General features: G+C 52.8%; 1 protein-coding gene across 1 annotated transcript in view; it reads left to right on the forward strand.

The window, feature by feature from the left end:
- ZSWIM5 (zinc finger SWIM-type containing 5) overlaps window positions 1-13,598 on the forward strand; it is a 98,479-nt gene that overhangs the window by 80,836 nt on the left and 4,045 nt on the right. The window contains exons 5-11 of the mRNA XM_061451383.1: window positions 3,777-3,956; window positions 6,293-6,469; window positions 8,820-8,966; window positions 9,893-10,030; window positions 10,490-10,750; window positions 11,164-11,299; window positions 12,894-13,051. Coding sequence (XP_061307367.1) covers window positions 3,777-3,956; window positions 6,293-6,469; window positions 8,820-8,966; window positions 9,893-10,030; window positions 10,490-10,750; window positions 11,164-11,299; window positions 12,894-13,051 — 1,197 coding nt within the window. The remainder of the gene's footprint in view (window positions 1-3,776; window positions 3,957-6,292; window positions 6,470-8,819; window positions 8,967-9,892; window positions 10,031-10,489; window positions 10,751-11,163; window positions 11,300-12,893; window positions 13,052-13,598) is intronic.

Genomic DNA, 13,598 nt, shown 5'->3' on the forward strand with positions numbered 1-13,598 from the left:
GTAAAGAATTTTTTCCTCACATCCAGCCTGAATCTCCTCTTTTAGTTTAAAACCATCACTCTCATCGTATCGCAACAGGCTCTGCTAAAAAGTCTCCCCATCTTTCCTATAGGCCCCCTTTAAGTGCTGAAAGGCTGCAATAAGCTCTCCCTGCAGTCTTCTTTTCTCCAGGCTGAACAACCCCAATTCTCTCTCAGCCTTTCCTCATAGGAGAGATGCTTCATTCCTCTGATCATTTTCATGGCCTCCTCTGGACCCTCTGCAGCAGCTCCATATGTTTCCTGTATTGAGGGCCCCAGAGCTGGATGCAGTACTCCAGGTGGGGTCTCACCAGAGCAGAGGAGAGGGGCAGAATCACCTCCCTTGACTTGATGGATGCACAGAGGGACCAGACCTGCAGCGAGTTGGGGTGTGCACCAGTAATAACCATTAGCAATGCAGAAAGATGTCCCAAGCCGTCACTGGATGGGTAACAGTAGCTGGGGCACGTGGGGCAGTGAAGGCATGTTGTCCAACTGCCTGTGGGCTGCAGATGCCAAAGCTGCCCGGCGTTGCTGCTGCTGCTGCCAAGGGGAGGGATTAGGGGCCTGTTGCTAGCTGCTGCGGGAAGCCCCGGCACAGCCCGTGTTCCCCTGCCACGTGGAAGAGAAAAACGGGCCTCACAGAAATGATTTTGGGCACGTGTTTAATAATTAATCATCGATTTTAGCAAAGGCTGCATCACAGACTTGCGTGGGATTGGAGGAAGATCAGCCCTAAAGAAGATTGTGGATTTATGCTGGGGAAAATGTAAAGGATTTTGCAGGATTTCAGAGTTTTAAAAGGGTGGGAAAAAAAAAAATAAAAAGGAATTAAATCAATAAAAATGGCATCGTTTGCTCGTGCTTGTGCTGCCAACTGAGCATCTACTGCCCCGTCTGCTGGGGAGCCAAAGGAAAGACCTGCTGCATGGAGAGCTCTGCGGCGTGGGAGCATTTGCCCTGGCGCATTAGTACTTACGATTAAAGCCTAATTACAGAAAATAGACGAAAAACCAGCTGAAGTGCAGCCTGACCTTAATCTGCCCGCAGACGGGTTTATTTATCTCGGCCACTTGTTTACAGTGGGGAATTTCAGCAGATTAAGCTGGGGAGCGACCCTGTGGGAAACAGGAGAGTTTCTTTGATGGTTTGGAAACTCGGGCGCGGGATCGGGAGCGCATGGCCTCTCCGGGGCTGGCAGCCGGGACCGCTGGGCTGGGAAGGCTCCGACCTGCCCCTTCCCCCCTCCACCTTGTCCCTGCACCCAGCCCCGTCATCAAAAAGCATTTTTGTTTAGAGGCTTAGCTTAATCGTGATCTGCCGCTTTGTTCCGTGCTTAACCTCCTGCCATCGGAAAGTTCACATGAAGGTTTCTGCAGCATGTGAACAGACGCAGCCTGACCCAGCCCGGGTTGGGACAGGAGTCACTTGTGCTGTCAGCTGATGTCACTTGACCATAGGGCTCAGAAAACCCCTCTTTTCCATCTCTCAGATAACAACTGTGGCCGAGACAGATGCGAATCTCTCCTGCCTCCTTGTCCCCACCTCCCTGCCACATCCGTCGGCAGGAGAGCCCAGGGGCACAGTGTTTTGACAGGCAAGGGATGCCTCAGAGGGCTCCCAAAAATAGGCTGCAAAGTCATGAGGCTTCCGAGGATCATACCTTAGCTGAGCTGTGGGAGCCAACAATCCAGTGGGCGCATCCGATTCCTGCGGGTGGCAGTTTTATGCCCTCGGGGTGGCAGTGAGCAGGCGCCCACTGCTCAGCCAAGGGATGGCATCCATAGCCTTAAGGAAAACTCATTTTCTGGTGCTATGACCTAATTTAGTCAAAGATGCCGTGTCCATGCAGCCTCTATGGAGCCTGCGGGAGCCTGGAGTGTGACATAGACCCGCACTGGGAAGAATGGGCCCTGAATGCCCCTGAAGAGATAGACCTTCTCTTGTGCTTGTATTAATCACTGATACTGCAGCTCAGAAGTCTCATTCCTCCTTGTTCATCAGAAAGGAGTGGGGTTTCAATGGGGTTTCCTGGAAGCAGCAGAGCTGAGATGTGGATGGAGCTGGACCATGCAAGGGCTGCTTTGTGTATCTGCTGATCTTCAGTGCCTGTGGTTGCTTTTTGCGTTCCTGGGTGCAATGCTGCTGCCACCATCTGTGTTGTGACACCGTGATGTCTCTTCTGCCAAGCCAAGCCATTCCAAGGAGCTGGAGCACGGCCTCTAAGCCTTATTAATGGTTTGAAGCAAAGATGTCCACAAGTCGCAACCATCAGAGGACCCAGGAGATGCACCCCGAAAGCACCACCAAAGCTCAGCTGTAACCCAGAGAAGCAGGGAATGAAGCTGGATGAGGACATCACTGCTCAGCCTGGTTCTGCCTCACATCTGCCTGTGTCAGAGGTGCAGCCTCGCTCGGAGCTGTTTGGCTCAACTCATGGCTGTGCAGCTGGGAGCTGCCTCACAAAACAGCGAGGGAGGTGGTTTGGGCACGTGGAGGAATCCCATCGCCAGCAGCAGAGCCATATCGGGTCATGTTGTCCTGCTGCTGGCTGTCATTTTGGGATGGGAACATTGGCTCTGGCAGTGATGGAGAGGTGGGGGAGAGCAGCTGGCTGGGTGGGGAGGAGGAAGATGCTCCAGGTCTCTGCTGGGCCTATGGAGGAGAAGCAGGAGAGGGTGTTTCTGTGGCAGGCTAGGCTGTCCTGTGTGTGTGGCAGGCTCCAGTGTGGGCAGAGAGAGGAGCAGCACAGGCTGCTCAGCCCAGGCGGATCCCTGGGGACATTGCGCAGCTATCCCCCCTCCCAGGGCCGGCCCAAGGGAGGGGACATGCTGCACGCTGGCAGCCTTGCAGAGAGGTTTGGGCAGAAACGCCATTAGCTAAAGGGCAGTTCCTGATTTTGTACTTATTTAGGTTGTCGCAGCCCTTTTCAGAGCAGTGGGTGACCCAGGAGAGTCAACAAGGCTCAGCTCACAGCACCAGCGTCAGCCCTGTCTTGTGAAAGGAAGAGCTGGATCTTGATGACGACAGATGACCTTGGGGCTGGGTTTGCCTGTCACGCAGCAGACAGCATCATCAGGCCTGTGAGGTCTCATGACGGGTGTCAGCATGGGTGTCCTGCTGATGGGCACCTCTGCTTGCGAGATTGAAGGGCTCACGCCTCGGAGGGTTCTTGCCTGCATGACATCAAGCCAAGTTCCAGGTTCCTCTGCAGGCTCTAGGGGTTATTTGGGATTAAAAACAGAAAAAGGAAAGGAAAGAAAAAAAAAAAGGGGAAGAAAATACACCAAATCGCCTTTTTAAATAGTTGAATGCAAATGTCCTGAAGAACAATGGCAGATGAAATAGAATTCGGAGCGGGCTTTAAAGCACTTGGAACGTGGGTAGGATCAAAATCAGGTTAGTCTTTGGAGATAGAGACTCTGCAGCTTGCCAGAGTGTTTTTAAGCATGCTTTGATGTGTAGTTCAAACACTAGATTTGTCCTGGCAGACAGAAGCACTCACAAATTCATACACAGCCGCTCTCTCCTTCCCTCCTCCCCACTGTCCCCCATCTCAGGAGATTATAATTTAGCTTCATTATGGAGGAGTTTTACTGTATTTAAGAGCTGTGTAAATCCCCCTCCTGGGTCCATGCATTATGCTGAAATGAGTTTACGAGCACCAGCAAAACCTTGCGGGCCCTTGAGGCAGCAGAAGAGCTTTGCCCCGTGGGTTCGGTGGTGGCACCTCCTTGATTCCTTGGCTTTGTTTAGGGGCCCTGTGGGTGTGCGTGGTGTTAAACCCGCACTGCAAGCTGGAAGAGAAGTCCTGCTGGCTCCGGCAGCTGCGCAAGTGGGGCGAGATGGATGTGTGTCCCCTGGAAGATGGCAATTACGGTAACGAGCTTCCCAACATCACCAATGCTCTCACGCAGAGCTCTGGTCACAGCCAAGGTGAGTCCGGGCAGGGAGTGGAAATGCAGGCAGGGGTTAGGTCTGGGTCACAACTCACCCCAAAGTCAAGAGACATCAGTTCACCTGTGATGATGTGTCTGGGAGTCATGGGAATGTGAAACGTGTCTTGGAAATGTTTGGGTCTTTGCTGAATCTTGGTGAAGTTGCCTCTATTTTGAGCATCAAATTAGAGGCAGTTCTAAAGCAATTTGACTTTGGGGGAGTTTAGACCCCTATGGTCTAGTTTGTGTATGCAGTTCTACAGAAAACCTGTGCTGCTTGAGTTGGAAGGGAGCTGAGCTTGGAAGCCCTGGCTGTAATGTGGGAGTGAAGAGTTGGAGATGATGCACAGCCCTTTCTCAACCCTTGAGCCTTGCTTATGGGCTGTGATTCAGGTGGTAGATAAGCCGTTAGCCAGGAATGTTAAATGCAGCTCATGTGCAGAGCTCAAACGAAACAACGTAGTTATGGAGTTGTTCCTTCATGCCAAAGTATTTCCTCAACCACTGACAGAGCATTTGATCCCTTTAAATTTAACCACTTGTCCACTTTACACAACAGGAAGAGGGGAAATGAATTGAAAATTAACTGCTCTTACTGTACCTCCATCTGCTGTGCTGAAATTACTCTCTGGTGTGTTATGTGTGGCAAAAGTGGGAAGAGGAGAGGATGGCAGCTATGCCAGGAAGGAAAATTCACTCTCCTGGGTGGGATTAGGCCCATAGCAGGGGTTCAGGTGGGTGGCCATCCTGCCAACCCAGCCACAGCCAGGACCCCGTGTCCCTGTGTGTCTCCCTGTGCGCATCCTTTGGGAGCAGCTTAAATTAAACCTGGCCTTGCTCCATGTCCCGTGCCAGCCCTGGGACTCCCCCCTGGTGTTCCCAGCTCCACCAAGGATTCACTGTGGCATTCGGGGCAGGTTGCCGGGGCTGAGCAGGTCACTTTATTTAGACAAGCAGGGAGTTTCCAAATCATGGGCCGAGGACATCCCTGTGTCCCTATGCTCCTGTGTCTCCAAGCAGGGGACTGAGAGCAGGATGGATCCTGGAGGTGTCCCGGGGTTAATGTTTGTGTGTATGCAAATACTGCTGCAGATTGCTGCCAGCCTCTTTTATTGCTGAAGGAGAACAGCTGATTCCTGAAATCCTTCCTGGTGAAGTGAGCAGGCTTAGTTCTCTACCTAGCAGCACCTGGTTAATTTTTCTCCACCTTGGGGTGCCTAGAGCATTCAGCCTAATTGCTTGTTGCCATCGTTTCCTTAGTGTGTTTATCCAGCCTCCCTGGATCAGCTTTGAGCAGTGCCTTTTGTTTTTCACTCTTGAATGCTTTTAACTTGGCCTGTCTTGTGGGTTTCAGGACCTAACATTCATCATTGCACCTCCTTTAGGGCTTCCAGTTTTGCAGCCTGCTGGCTGTGTTTGGCTTTCATGATCCGATGTGGCTGGAGCAATAGCAGGATTGCTCCAGACAGGCCTTTTCCTCCTGACAGACCACTTGTCTGATCTGTCTGGACAGTGTGAAACGGTTGTCCAGCATTTGATAGCTTCAAAAACATCAGTGAAGTTACAGAGCAGCTCTGCAGAGGAGCAGACATCTGCTGCAGAGCAACAGTGGGCTTTCAGACGATGCCATCTCCTCCCTTCCAGCCCTCTCACACAGCCTGCAGATGTTGCTAGAATGTGATGGTTCCCCCCATTGCCAGGAGACAGATGAGACACACTCATGTAGTTTCCTTCATGGTTTCATGGAATCCCAGACTGGTTTGGGTTGGAAGGCACCTTACAGCTCATCCAGTTCCAACCCCCTTCCACTAGACCAGGTTGCTTAAAGCCTCATCAAACCTGATCTGGGTCACTGTGGTTTAATGAAGCTGGGAGACTGTGCTGGAGCAGGAGAGTGATGCAAGGCAATAACGCTGAGGAAGCCCAGTCCTGACTCTTGGCACTGAGTGTCACAGGGGTGGGAAGGCACTGCCACATTTCAAGGCGTCAGCTTCGTATGTGACTGGGGATTATCATTGGAAAGCAAACAGATGGGCAGTCCTGCCTCTTTTCGCACCTCTCTGATCAAGGCAGCTATTCTAGCAAGTTACTTTGCAGTGCTGTCTAAGGAGACAGCAGTCTCCATCAGATGGGATGGGCAGCAGAGATATCTAAAGGCAATCTGTCGCAGTGCAGGAGCCAGAGCCCCTGTGCTCAGCTAGCAGTGTCTGGGGTGGGAGTCGGTGGGGCTTTGTTCTCATTGTAAAGACACTTCTGTGCCCAGGGGGTCATGTCTGGAGGCAGGAACAGGCTGCCCCTGCCCCACCAAGGCACTGATTGCTTTTCTCTTTGCAGACTCGTTGGCCAGGCCCAGACGAACCGTGTTCACGCGGGCGATCGAGGGCTGTGACCTGCACTGGCAGGACAGCCACTTGCAGCGCATCATCAGCAGTGACTTCTACGTGTCTCCCTCCTACCAGCGGGAGGGTGAGAGCCTCCTCTTCAACTCCCAGGGGCAGCCGCTGTGGCTGGGTGAGCATCCAAACCTTGCATGGCCTGGGTGGGTAGATGCTAGTGGAGAAGAGCCACCCAAAGCACCAAAAAAGCTTTGGTACCCTGGCTCTTTGAAAGCTTCTGCATCCTAGATTGAAATTACCTCCCTGGCCCTTAGCCTGAGGATAGGGCGAGCAGAAGAGCTTGATGCTTTCCCACACGCCAGCCACAGTCCTTGCAGCAAGTCTCACATCTTTACAGTCTGGGTTCCCCTTGGGCAGCTTGGACCAGGTTCATCGTGTTCTCTTTCATCCTCCCAATATTAGCTGTCCCCGTGCTAGCTCTCACTGTTTCCAGTGCAGCAGGGCTGGACAATTAAGTCCTTGAAAGTTGTCTGGAGGGCACAGCTGTATCCTCTGGATTTTTTCTTCCCTGCTCTCACTCTCTCTTTAGTCTTCCCTCAAAGGCAATTAGCAGAGAGTACAATTAAGCCTTGTATGTGTAAGGCACCCTGTACCAGTTAAGCCCAGTACCCTCCTGTGTTGTAGATCTTTAGGCCATGTACCTCAATCCACACAACTTCTCTACTGCAAAGTCATGACCCTGGGTAGATATGCAGACCCTCAACAGCTACATGGCTGGGATGAGAACAAGTGAGATGAAGGGCTTGTGAGTGCTTGGTGTAGCTGTCAGTCCTCAGAGTGACCCCAAAATGGGAAATGCAGGCCCCCAGACCTCTATAAGGTTGGATGCCTCATCCCTACAGCCCAAGAGGTGAATATATGGACATGGGGCTACTCAGAACCCATCACTGCACTGTCATCTGCTCCAGCAGCCAGGATCTGCCATCACCCAGCCAAAGGGGAGAGAGTATTTAAAGTCATCCAGAGATGTGGTTTCTGCAGCAGCTGGCTCTAAGTTGCTAGTAAGGCCAGGAGATAAGTTAAAAAGGACACGTGTGAAGGCTGCTGGTAGCACCGCTGCTAGCTTAGCTGGAGCAGGAGAGGACACTTCTACTCTGGGAAGAGTTCTGCGTAGCTGCAGGCAGCAGGTTTCCTCCCTGCACAGCTGTAGGTAGCAGTGGTAGGTTAGTGCTTCCATGGACTCCATCTAGCAGGGATGTGGAGGCCCCAGCTGCCCTGTCCCTAGCATAATATGGGTTCTGCTGAGCCCTTTGGCCCAGTTGGTTGGTGCGTGTTATTTTTCTGTTGTATTTGCTGGGATTTTGGGCTCTGGCTTTCTTGGCACCCCTTCAGGGACTCGGTGCTGGGAGAGGAGTGTGATTCGTCAGCAACTTCAGTGATGAATTCAGCGAGAAGCTGAATATTCCATCCGTTTAGCAAATGAATAGAGGGAGCAACAAGAAGCTCTTTTACAGATGTGTCTGTTCTGAAACCTCTTTCTCGTGTATTTCTTGCGGGTGACCTTTGGGATGTGGAAACCCCATTTGTGGGGGTGGTTGTCTGCATTTCCAGAGCTTTCTGAGTTCTTCCAGGAATAGAAATTATCCCTTTACCACAATTTTAGATCTTCATGTTTGCCTTCCCCCGCTCCCTAACCCCCCCCCCCCCCCCCCCGCCTTGCTAGGACGTTTTGCAAGAAGATGGGATTTTCACTGCTTGTTATGCAGCATGTCATGTCATCTGCTCCTGCTAATTTCTCACTCAGTCATAATCCTCCTCACAGTTGCTTGAGATTTCAGGTGAGCAGTGAGCAGCAGGAGCAGATGAATTCTTAAGCAATTTGAGTCTGGGGGGGGGGGGGTCATGCAACTGTTCCTAATAATAAAACACCAGGTAGGAGGGCTGCAGAAGAGACGGGGTGTCTGCAGAGCGTGCCCCATGGAGGTGTTAAGGAAGCAGTTCAAAACATCACCTCCAATCTGCCAGTGCCCCCAGCGCAGGGCTGGATGCACAGCCGTCACCTGTGCCGTGAGAGCTGGGAGAGGTGTTGGATGAGACGCCAGGAAGTGTTTGGGTGCACAGCAGTGAGAGAAATCACCATAAGCCATGTGGATTTTAGGAGAAATGAACGGCAGGGTTGTCACAACCTGGGTTCGGAGCCATCATATTGCAGCAGTAGTGTGTTGGAAATGCTTCCATTAGATAAGGTTTGTGGAGGTGGGGATTTAGGCACTGACGTAGCTGCTGTGGGTTGAACGTGGTAGGAGTCCTGTTAGTATTCCTGGTAGGTATCCCTGCCAGGAGGAAGAGAAAGGGATGAATTCAAGACAAGGAGCAGGAGTTTAGCAGGGGCTTGGGGAAGATCAGAAGAAGAAAATGCCCTGAAGCCTGATGCTAGCAGGTTTTCACCCCTGATCAGGACCATTCTATGAATTTCTGTGCCCCTGTGGCTCAGCCATGCCCCTGTGTTTGTCCTTGCCTTGCAGAACACGTCCCAACCGCCTGCGCTCGGGTGGATGCCCTGCGCTCCCATGGCTATCCCAGAGAAGCTCTCCGACTAACTGTTGCCATAATCAACACCCTGCGACTGCAGCAGCAAAGGCAGCTGGAGATATATAAGCACCAGAAGAAAGGTATGAGTGGAGCTCTGGGAGAAGTGTCTCACGAGGTCTGGCTGGAGTGTCTCAGTTGGTTGAAAATGTCTTCTCCACCTCGGAGAGAAGTGCTGCCCCATCCAGAGCAGCAGAGGTTGATGTTGGGCACTGCTGTATGATATTACTCACACCCTAGAAAGGCAAACTGATGCATCTGGTTGCTTGAGCCAACGCGTTGGTACCCACATGCTAAGGACAGAGGGGCCCATGTGCTGTCTTTAGGCTGCTGGAGTAGGGACGTTCGTGTTCCCACTGTCGCTGTGACTTGTTGCCTATAAGGATTGCACAGCAAGTGATGCCTGCATTAAAGAGCTGCAGTAACTGGCTGCGAGTGTTACCTCCACCTTGCATTTGCTGAATAAATTGTTCCAGGAGGTAAGCCCAGTGTTTCTCCTGTTGCAATTGCAGTTGGCAGGGAGCTGGGGTCAGTTACTGCAGTACTGCTGGTGATCAGTGACTTCTGAACCTTGGCAGCTTGAGAACATCAAAAGATGGAGCCTTTGAGACTCACTGGGAATCTTTGTCATCTCCAGAGAGATTTCTGCTAGTGTTTCCAAAACATTCAGGCTACCATTGCAAAGGAGTCCATAACTCTGACTTTATAAACTCCATCTTGGGTCTCTGCAGTCCCTCATGTCCTCCTGGTACAGAGAACAAGCCATTGCACCTTAAGGGGCCTTAGGAGCATGTTTTATTGTTGGGTGCCTGCTCCTTCTGATGTCTGGCAGTGTGCATGGTGGCTGCTCCTTGCCCTTGTGAACTACCATGCCAGAGTTGGCCCTGGAGGTCCCTAAGTCCAGGCTATGGGGTAAGAAAAGGCCGCTCTGGTCTCAGGGACTCCTGTGGGTGCAGAACCTGTCTTTAAATTCCTCACTCTTACAGTCTTTCTGTTCCATGTTTTGCAGAGCTGCTGCAGCGAGGAGCGACAACCATCACTAACTTGGAGGGCTGGGTAGGCCACCCACTGAACCCCATCGGCTGCCTCTTTCTCACCCTGACCGAAGCTTGTAGATTAGAAGAGGAAAACTGCCTTGAAATTTCAGGTACCCAGTGCTCCTCCTGGCTCCTTCCTGGTGGCTGCTGCTGAACTGAGCCTGGGGGGCAGACCCTGGGCTAGGACTGGGGCTCAGGGCTCCTGGGCTCTGAATCCCCCCCTCTCTGTGCCTTTGCAGGAGCAGTGAGGACAAGAGCTGCAGTGCAGAGAGCAGGAGTTAGTGGCCCTGAGGGTTTGCAGCCAAAGCAGAGCAGGAGCGCAGCTTAGCAGAGCTGGCCCAAGGCATGCTGGCCCATGGGAAGGCTCTGGTGTCAGATCCCATTGCACATCTCAGGTCTTCTGCATCTCCTAGTGAGAGCAGGAAGGAGGGTGAAGCCCACATCTCCCACAGGGAGCTTTTATCCATCATGGATGACTGAAGGCAGGCAGCAGAGAGGTGTGGGTCTTTGCTTCTGAAGTTGAGAGGTTTTTCTCTCTAACCCTGCTGCATCTCTTTCCCCTCTTCCAGATGCTGGGGACTCCAAACCACCAGTGTATCAACACGTGCCCGTTGCGACCAGCAGCCAAGACAGTGGCGAGTCCTACCTGTCCCTGGCCTTAGAGGTGGCCCTGATGGGGATGGGTCAGCAGAGAGTGATGCCTGAAGGTCTCTACGCCCAGGACAAGGTGTGCCGCAATGAGGAGCAGATCATTGCCCGGCTGCAGGACCTGGAGCTGGACCCCGTGCTGGTGCAGACCTTGCGGAAGCAGTGCATCTTGCTGCTGGAAGGTGGGGGCTTGGTCCATCCCGATGGCTTCTGTGTCTTAACTGAGTATTGGTAACACCTCCAGGGTGCCCTTTTATACCTGGCTGACCCCATCCTGGCTTCTGAAGGTGAGGCGCTGAGTCTGTAGGATGGTTGCTCTGCCCCATCATCTGGCAAAGCAAGGGTTTGCTGACATCCCTGGAGTGATACCACCTCAGAGGCAGGATGGAGAAGGGTGCTAAGCCCAGGACCTTGGTTTCTGAGGGATTTTGACCTGAAAAAAAAGAAAAGGAAAGAGCAGCTCTTTGCCCTGGGTCCAGCTTGAGTAATGCACCAAGCAGCTGCTGAGCAGATCCTCAAAGCTTTGGAACGGTGTAAACCCCAGACACAGATCCTGCTGTGCTAGTTATGGCTGATGGGCTCTGCTTCTGCCTAGGTGGTCCCTTCAGCGGCTTGGGAGAAGTCATCCACCGTGAGAGCGTCCCCATGCACACCTTTGCCAAATACCTGTTCTCTGCCCTGCTGCCCCACGATGCAGACCTGGCGTACAAGCTGGCTTTGCGGGCCATGAGGTTGGTGCATGTTTGATTCTATCTCTGCCCCCTTTTTGCCTCTCTCCTATGCTCTGATGGGAATCCAGGATGCTTTGCAACTGTAGAGCAGGGATGGAGTAGATGAAGGCTTGGGGCTTGCCATCCCTGGGATTTTGAGTGTATAGGTCCACCTGGGCACAGCAGCAGTGCAAAGAGACTTCTGCTCTCCATTTGGGTGACTCCTGGTTTTCAAGCCCAATCCATAGGGATTTGCAAGGGTCTGCTGGTCCAGCCCTCTTGCCAGCCCCTTGCCCCAGGCTGCTCCATCCTCTGCTGGGCAGGTCCCAGTCACACAGGCTGTTATCCCAGGACAGACAGGCAGATGATTTGCCCCTGGCTCCAGGATATCGCAGAGCCAGGCACAGAGCACAGTCACACTCTCTTCTCCATAAAAGTCCAGTTTCATCTCTGGGCCTGGGGACACAGCTGCCCCACATCCCTCCCTGGTGTGTGACACACCTCAGACATCAGCCTGTGGACTGCAGTTTTTTGGCAGGGGCTGGATGGTTCTAGAACAGGCTTGAACGTCCCAAATGAATCAATGCTTTTGAAGGACCATCAGCCCCAGAGCAGCCCTCTCCCTCCAACACCATTAAAAGTTCCAGCTCAGAGCATCAGCTTTCTTGTGACATTTTCTTGGCAAAATGAGCCATCTCTCCCCAAGACTTAGGGAAATTTGGAAATTCCCCTGTCCTGGGAAGAGCTGCTCAGGAGGACAACCAGTAGCCAAGGGCCTCTGCTGTGTCTGGGGCCATCAAACAGGAGTAGGAACGAGTGTCCACGGGGTGCACATTGTTCCCTTGTCATCTGTTAGAGCCTGTCCCCTGCTCACAGCCAGGACTCTCTGTGTTGAGGTGTCTCTGACCTGGGCTGAGAAGGTTGGGCTTCTGCTGCCCCATGGTTATACCCCAAGCCTGCAGTCAAGGGCAGCAGAGATGGCTGGATGCTCTCCATGTCCAAGGGAACAAATGCCCTCCTGCACACCTTGGCTGGTCATCACATTAGTGACACCAGCACCAGTTCAGGGGTTTAAGAGCCAACATGGTTTTGACACCATGACCGGCGGTGTGAGACTCCTGCTCCCCTTCCTTAGGCTTCCTTCTCCCCTGGGTTTTCCAGGCTTTCAGATATCCCCTACAAGAGCAGGTAACCTAACCCGTCTGCAGAGGCCCTGGGGAAATCTGCTGCTGCTTCTGATCATAACTGGGCATTTTAAGAAGAACCAGATGATAAAGGCAGAGGCTCTGCCGGGCACTCTGACATGAAAGGAGCAGGGAGGGAGGAGGGAATTTGCTTTTTGGTTGTTTTTTTTTTAAGGCTTGTACTTTTCCTTACAAGTTTGTAAGTCACTTCACGGATCATTCTCTTCCTTTCAAGTCAGCCTGAGATTGATCGCTATGCCCATGTGTTGAGCATGCAGCCTCGGGAGCCCCACGCATGCACAGCAGCAGGATGCTTTCAAAGGTGTTGCTGCAGGCAGCCCCTGCCTCACCTCACCAGCTCCTTGGGGAGAAGGGGGCGATGCTGGGGCTAAGCTGGGGTCTGATGTTGCCTTCTCCTGTTTGCCCTTCAGGTTGCCCGTGCTGGAGACCACAGCCCCGTCCGGCGATGTCACTCACCCCCATCACTTGGTCTCGGTGGTCCCCAGCAGGTACCCACGCTGGTTCACCCTGGGGCACCTGGAGTCGCAGCAGTGCGAGCTGGCCTCCACCATGCTCACGGCAGCCAAAGGTTGGTGGGGACCTTGAATCTGAACATGAACCTGGGATAGGGGTGATGGGACAATGCTGCACAACAGCATCAAAGGGATTTTCCTGGAGAGAAGAGGGAGCTCCTGCTTCTGATCCCTTGAGTACTGGCAAAGTCCAGCTCAGTGCCCCTGGCACTGTCCCACGTAGAGCACAGTAAGCTGGCCTCAGAGCAGTGCACCAGAGTCTGGGACCCCCAGCGCTCTTGTCCCATAGGGCCCCAAGGCTCATATTCTGGCAGGGCAGGACAGGAGGCTCTGCGGAGATGCAGGCAACCCTGCAGGGATGCCAACCACAGCGCTGCGGATCCTGGGTTCTGTCCCTGGGTGATGCTGGACCATTCCTGTCCCACAGCATGGTCAGCTGCCAGGTCAGCTAGTCCTGCCAGGCATGTTGTAGGTTCATGCCATGGTTTAGTTTGAAGCTGCTTATCCTTTTACCTCTGCTTTGTCTCTTTCTACCCTGTAGTAATGATCTTACACAGGTTGTAAGAGGGAGAATACCTCCCTGTGCACCAAACTATGTGTGAC

This window comes from Pezoporus flaviventris, unplaced genomic scaffold (assembly GCF_033815535.1).
Source record: "Pezoporus flaviventris isolate CSIRO_AGI_PZ_B2104156 unplaced genomic scaffold, CSIRO_AGI_Pfla_v1 ptg000013l, whole genome shotgun sequence".
Taxonomy (NCBI): Eukaryota; Metazoa; Chordata; class Aves; order Psittaciformes; family Psittacidae; genus Pezoporus; species Pezoporus flaviventris.